This window comes from Calidris pugnax, unplaced genomic scaffold (genome assembly GCF_001431845.1).
Source record: "Calidris pugnax isolate Ruff unplaced genomic scaffold, ASM143184v1 scaffold69, whole genome shotgun sequence".
NCBI classification, from domain to species: domain Eukaryota; kingdom Metazoa; phylum Chordata; class Aves; order Charadriiformes; family Scolopacidae; genus Calidris; species Calidris pugnax.
This window is the reverse complement of record NW_015090859.1, coordinates 1404650-1412138: the sequence shown is the minus strand read 5'-3', so window position 1 is coordinate 1412138 and position 7489 is coordinate 1404650. Positions and strand designations below refer to the sequence as shown.

At 40.0% G+C, this 7489-nt stretch overlaps 1 protein-coding gene across 9 annotated transcripts in view; it reads left to right on the top strand.

Annotated features, from left to right (window-relative positions):
- Positions 1–7489, top strand: part of MCF2L (MCF.2 cell line derived transforming sequence like) — a 173898-nt gene that overhangs the window by 108585 nt on the left and 57824 nt on the right. For all 9 annotated transcript variants that reach the window (XM_014944167.1, XM_014944165.1, XM_014944166.1 and 6 more), the window contains one exon: positions 4564–4678. In XM_014944167.1, coding sequence (XP_014799653.1) covers positions 4564–4678 — 115 coding nt within the window. The remainder of the gene's footprint in view (positions 1–4563; positions 4679–7489) is intronic.

The window sequence follows — 7489 nt, the reverse complement described above, 5'->3', positions numbered from 1 at the left end:
TATCCATGCAAATCCCCCGCGCCGCTTGAAAGCCCGTGCGTTAATAACTTCTAAACCACCAGTTTTTAGAGATTTTTTTTAAAAAAAAAAAAAAGGTAGTAAAGAAAAAGAGAAAGGAAAAAAAATGAATCATTGGCTAAGAGATCTCCAGTTCAAATACATTCAGGTACAAATCTAGTTATTGCAATCTGATTTCTAAGCCAGTATGCTTGCTGCTGATCAACCTAGGCTAAATGCAGCTTGTGAAGTTGTACAAGTAAAACTTCTCTCCCATTTCAAGGAAAGAATATTTTAATGATTCTGTTTTTCTTTGCAAAGGATATGCAATTAAGCTTTTATCCACTACCTCATTGAAGTCTACACGTAATTTCAAATACTCTGAGTCATTGAAGTCTACATGTAATTTCAAATACTACGAGCGCTCCAGTTAAGTATATTATACAAGTAGAAAGGAGAAATTCATCAGAATCATACAAACATAATAGCTGAACCACCACAACAGTAAAGCAAAACCTGTAGTAAGCCTTTCTGTCATTCACATGAGGGCCTCACTTTTTACATGGCTGCAAAGAAGATTAATTTTACTTGAGCTAGGTCTTTTGAACCAGAGTTATAGATACAAGTGATTTAACAGTGATGATACTCTTGAAACTTGTGTGTGCATATTGATTGACATAGAGATCATGTTTTTTTCTTGTAGTCCAAATACCATTTCATTTGCATTGTAGATTCAGGCTAGAAGACCTTCTCTCTGTCATCATCTAATTATATCCAACTACAGTGCTTCCTTTTGGTGGGGTTGGGCAGAGTGCTTTTGAGATTAAAAAAAAAAAAAAAAAAAAAGGCAAAAAGGTAAACAGGAGCAGAATAACTAGGGAAGCGTTACAAAATAATCTGCTCTTCTTTCCTGGAAGTCTGAGAAATGTCCTTTGCTGCTCCCCAATATTGCGGACTGTACCAAAAAACCTTCATGTCTCTGCAGGATTGTGGGGAATTACACTGTTCTCTATGTGTGTTTGTATGCTCACGATACTCTTGAAACTTGTGTGTGCATATTGATCGACGTAGAGATCATGTTTGTTTCTTGTAGTCCGAATACCATTTCATTTGCATTGTAGATTTAGGCTAGAAGACCTACCTCTTTTCTCTGTCATCATCTAATTATATCCAACTACAGTGCTTCCTTTTGGTGGGGTTGGGCAGAGTGCTTTTGAGATTACTACACTGTTCTCTGTGTGTTTGTATGCTCACATGTGTTAGCAGCTGCACAGTTCATAGTTTTCATAACTTTCCCTGTCAATGCCATTTTAAAATGAAAATAATATTATTTCTCATTTGAGAATGTTTTCAGCTACAAAGACACTAAAATGCCTCTTGATTAGAATTGTGTAAAGCAGTGTTGCAATTTCCTTGGTGTGGCACTTCTCTATCACCCTACCTGCTTAATAAATAAATAAAAACCACAAAAAAAATCCCAATAAACCCAAGAAAGAGTGCGACTGTTATGAGAAGTTAGATGTAGCAGAATCTAAAGAATAAAAGCTAAATTACCTAGACTTACAGTAAGCTTTCGATGCACTACTGTAAGATGGGACTGGTCAGCTGCACAGTTCATAGTTTTCATAACTTTTCCTGTCAATGCCATTTTAAATTGAAAATAATATTTATTATTTCTCATTTGAGAATGTTTTCAGCTACAAAGACACTAAAATGCCTCTTGATTAGAATTGTGTAAAGCAGTGTTGCAATTTCCTTGGTGTGGCACTTCTCTATCACCCTACCTGCTTAATAAATAAATAAAAACCACAAAAAAAATCCCAATAAACCCAAGAGAGAGTGCGACTGTTATGAGAAGTTAGATGTAGCAGAATCTAAAGAATAAAAGCTAAATTACCTAGACTTACAGTAAACTTTAGACGCGCTACTGTAAGATGGGACTGGTAGTTTTCTGAAGATCAGTTTTCCACTCCTTTCATATATAATATCACGATGCTCTGGGTCCACATAAATTTAACGGTTGGTGCCATTGTTTAAATAATTCTATACAGAAGTTAGGAACACAAAGTGCTATTTCCTAAGAACAGTCAAGTCATTATGCTACCTAACCTGTGGGGCTAATGCAATTTGACATGTTTTTAAAATGGGTATTTCTCCAAAACACAGGGCTGTTGCTGTTGTGAAAACTGGCCTTAGACTAAGGCACACAGATCTATTTAGAAGAGCTCCACCAAACTGGAGGTTTACTAGAGTTGTAGAGATTTATCCACTGAAAAAAATCCATCTTGGAGAGGTAGTTTGTGTTTTCTCTGATACTATGTCTGTTAAAGAAGTTGCAGTTGCATAGGTTGCTAAAGTCAGTTATATTTCCCATGCCCTTTTTGTAGCTTGCAGTGACAAACACTCATTTGTAAGCAGCAACTGCTTTGCTGAGTGGCTTGTCTCCTGCTGATGGCCAGGTATTTAAAACTGCAATATGGAAAACCAACTTTTATAGGCCAGCAATGTTAAAGCTGAAATTTTACAGAATTTTTTTATGTATAGTACTTCAGGTCACTCTGCCCTAAACTCTTTTCAGCAGCGAGGTCCTGATAAGAGAAAAGCACTTGAGCAGCATTTGAACATATATTTGTGTTTAAGTGTCCCGACAGGAAAATACTGGAGAAAAAGCTAATCAGTGAACAACTATCTTTTAACAGCACGTGGCAGGACAGAGTTGTTTCCACGCAAGATAAGCATGAATGAGTGTACTAGAAACTGAAAATTAATAAGCAATGTCAAGGCAGGATGGCTCTATTTGCCCTTGACAATTGGTGGTGGTCTGGGAACTTCCTGGAGGTCATAGTCTGGGCTTCTGCTTTTAGGATGTGTCCTGCAAGCGTATTGTTCTTCTTTTGTTTCATATGCCCTATTTATAGAAGTGAAATAGAACAAAGCAAGTAACTGAGCAGGATACTGCAAATAATGTATAATTGTACCTAAAAATAGATACTCCAGAGAGAGCAGAACACCTCGTGAGCATTATCATGCTTGAAAAAAGGTTTTTAAAGAGGGAGGAAAATGCTTTGGTCATTATAGCTTGGGTAGAACAAAAAAATCATAGAATCAAAATTGTTTTTAACTTATATTTGTGTTGTGAACATTTATATAGCTAAAATTAACTCAATTGACTTAACCTTTATCCAAATACTGTAATGTTATGTTTTCAGACTTGTGATATTTGCATAATAGTTGCATTTTGTTGTTGTTTTTTAGTCTGAGCCAGAGCACATGTAGTTCTGATGTAGTTTGATTTCAAGAGCTACACAGTAATAGCATCATATTGCCTGTAAGCAAGTAGTCTGAAGTCAGATTCACCACATATTAACATAAGGATACTATTTGAACTCTTCTAATTACATGTGGTTTTGGAGGGAAATGGTGGTTTCTTTTATCAAATGAATCTGAGCTCAAATATTTATCTTCTTTTTCTGGTGAGGTTAGATGTAAAGGGACTTGAAGTGGCTAGTACCACACTATAATTTTCACAAATCACTGTTGCTGTCCTGATCAGACAGTGTTGTTAACAAAGTTTACATCTGACTTCTGCACAGCTGTCAGATTTCAGGACTGGAAAAAGAGCCTCATTATTTTGCCACAGTCATTTTGGGCTGTTTTTCGTCTCTTTTTGAGCTGTAAAGCAAAGATAAGTTTCCAGCAATGTGTCCCTGCCACCCCCAGCTGTTAACTTTATGCAGTTGCTAGGGCTCAACAGGTCCATTGTCCAGCCTATCTTTAGGAAAATATTCTTGCATAAGATATAAAACTTTAAGATTGTCTGAAAAAAAAAATAAATTACATTTTCTATGGAAAAATGCGTGTGGAACACTTTTTAAATTGTTGTATTTTTGAATTCTACCCAGTGGTGCAAATGCCAAAAAAGATGCAGGTGATATCTAGCTCATCAGCAGCCATCCTGCAGCCTAGGTGTTCAGCTCTGCTTTACCTTTTGTAGGTTGTCTGAGAAGTTGAACAAGAAATCTCATTTGAAACACCTTCCCCCAGTTCTTTTAATGTTCTGCCACTTCTTGTAGACTGTCCTGGAAGCAGAGCAGGTAGCTGAAGGAGGGGGAAGTGATGTTGTACAAAAGAGTTCAAACTAGTAAGGTTGAGTTCAGTTCAAGATGGAGATTCACCTACTTCATTCAGAATGAAGGTGTTGGTTTTTTTTTCTAAATCGGTTCTTTTCTTTCTCCAAATTGGTCAGTTACATACAGTTGACGTTTATCAAAAGAAAGATGCACTGCCATCTGGCGTCAACAGTGTGTTCACATGAGCAAGGACATTTGTATGGAAAAAACAAAATTGAATGCTGTGTAACAAGTTCCTTCCTATAAAATGTCCTAAGTTCTGAAGAAGACAGACTGTTCGAAATAAAGAGGTTCCACACTGAGCCCTGTACCAAAAAGAAAAAGGGGGAAAAAACAGAAAAAGAAAAAGGCAGCACAGTAGTTTCTTTACTAGGAAGCTTTAGGCTAGGTGAAGGGACTTGCATGTAAACATGCCTGCTGCTTGTTTATTTTGTAGGTGGAAGAGGGGGAGATGGATGCCCTGTTATCACCTTTCCAGACTATCCAGCTTTCAGTGAGATCCCCGAGAAGGAATTCCAGAATGTCCTGACCTACCTGACAAGCATCCCAAGGTAAGCACCTGTTTAGGAGAAAATACCTTTTTGTCTGCAAAGTGATTTTTCATATTCAGTCACTTAGGTGAGGGTGTAAAGGTCACGCTTGGTATTTAATTAAAGAAAAGGAAAATGTAGCTTATAGTGTAGTGTCAATAAGTGTTGATTAGTGACAGCTGCCTGGTGTAGTTGTTAGATGAATTACATAGTGCTATCCATATTTCATCAGAAAATTACTTCCTGGTACGTATGGCTGCAGATTCCATGATGGACATTGTCCTCTTTTTTTCTTATATTTGCTGTACCTTAGAGTACAATGTTAATTGAAAACATGTATAACTTTGGCAGAATAAGCTCATTCCTAGATGTTGCTCAAGTTGTTACTTGGTGTGAGAGGATACTCCATAGTTACGTACAGAATTTTGTCGTGACCATTTGTGCTCTGTTTCCCTGGCTCAGCTGTATGTAGTCTTTGCAGCGCTTCCAGAACTTTGACTGAGGGTCCTAAGCAGGCCCAGCAATTTATCCTGGCTCTCTTAGAGGGGTTGCTCAATAAAAATTGTGATTTTGTTGAAGATCTGTTAGGGAATAAAATAGTGGGATTCAAGGTCCTGATGGAGGTGAGGAAGGCAAGTAGTAATTTAAGTACAGACTCTAGACTTCAAGAGACCAGACTTTGGGCTTATTGAGGAAACTGGTAGATGGGATTCAATGGAAAGCAAGTCTGAAGAGTAAATCTTCTGAGGAAAGCTGGCAAGTTTTTAAGTACAGCATCCTTCAAGCACAAGAATGGTATGTCCTGGAAAATGAATAGACATAACAGGAGGCTGACCTGGCTGAACAGGGAACTTATGACTGAGCTGGAGTACAGAGAGACCATACAGGAAGTGAAAGGAGGGACAGACTACAAAGGAGTAATATAGAAATGTTGCCCAAACACGTAGGTACAGTTCTTCAGGAAAGTCAAAGCACACCTGGAACTGAGAGACAAGGACCAATGGACACCAAGACTCCTCAAAAAGAAAAAAAAACTTCAGTTGCTTTAGCAATACAGGAATAAACAAGGAAAATGTGGACCTGTGCTGAATGGGCTGGGTAAATTAATAGCAGCCAATACATATGAGGCTGAGGCACTTGAATTCTTTACTTTGGTCTCCTCTGACACTGTCTCCCAGGCATATGTGGTTAGAGAGAGGGTTCAAGGAGGAGAATGACTGGCAATGGATGAGGATCAAATCAAGGATCTCTTAAGAAACCTTGAGCAACATCTAGTCTTTCAGATAAGCTACATGGTGAGGAGGCTGGCCAATTTAATAGCAAGCCTGCTTGTCATCATCTTTGAAAGGTTTTTGAGACCAGAGGTGGACTGTGATGATTGGAGACAAATACTGCATTCTTCTTCAGAAAGTGCAAGAGTAATGATCCAGAGCACTACAGGCTGGTCAACCTCACTTTAGTCTGTGAGAATATTATGGAGTGAGTCCTCTTAAAACACATTTGTGGGCACAAGAAAGAAGAAAGTGATGGGTAATAGCCATCATGGATTGAAAAACAGTAAATTGTGCTGGACCAACATATTTCTATGATGAAATTACTGGATACATGAATGAGGGGAAGCTGTACATGTGTTTTACTTCCCCTCAAAACTTTCAATAAAGTCTCCCCTAGTACCCTTGCGTATGCTTTGAGTTGTTACATCTTGAGAGGTGTGCTGCTGGGTGGGTGAAAAACTGCTTGGATCATTAAGCTCAGAGTGATGGTTAAATGGCTCATGTTCTACCTGGAGCCAGTGTTCCTCAGGGAACCATACATATCTGGCTGCCTGACACCCTTGGCAAGGACCTGGAGGAGGAGATGGAGTGCACCCTCATCAAGTTTGTCGATGAGAAATTGGTGGACCAGTCAGTACACCTGAGGGAAGGACTACCAGTCAGAGGAACACAGATGGGTAGGAGATATGGGCTGACAGGAACCTCATGACATTTTGCAGTTGGGGTAGACTACTCCCCTGCAAGAGTGCAGCCCAGGAACTAACTGGCTGTGGGGCTGCTCTTCTGAAAAGGACCTGGGGGCATTGGTGGGCACCAGGCTAAATGTGAGCCAGTGAGGTGCTGTGGCAGCAGTGAAAGCTGGCAGCCCTGGGGCTGCACAGGCCTAGAGTGGGTGACAGCAGCCATCCCCTGGCTGGCTCTCTCCAGACCCCACCTGCAGTGCAGGCCTAGCTATGAGCTGCCATAGGATAGGGGTTCATAAACTGGCATGAGTCCAGCAGAGCCCCCACCATGGCCAGGGCTGGAGCTGATGTGCAAGGAGAGGCTACAGGAGCCAAACTTGCTCAGCTGGGGGATGGAAAACTGCAGGGGTCCAACAGCCACTGTCTCCGCTGATGGAAGGAGCAGCAGGCTCCTGACAGAGATGGGTGGTGGGGAAGGAGAGGCCTGGGGTGTGAATGGGAACAGAGAGGTTATAACCTATATGCAAGGGAAAAAAAAAAACTGTCACTGGGAGGATAATGAAGCATTGAGACATGCTGCCAAGAGAGGTGATGAAGACTCTGTCCATGGTGGTTTTTTTACCTGACAATACAAAGCCCTGAACCAATTTGGTTTGAATCTGGAGTTGACCGTGCTTTGAGCAGGTGGTCAGACTAGAAGCCTTTTGAGATCCCTTCAAACCTGAATGATTGTTTGAATCAAGAGATCTCCTTTATGTCTTTCCCAAATTGGGCTATGTGGCTGCCCCAGGTTGAAAACTCATAGAAACACAGGTTGTGTAACTGATTAAATGTTGATCTCAAGTTGCATTTCATGTTCTTTTCATTGGTGGCAT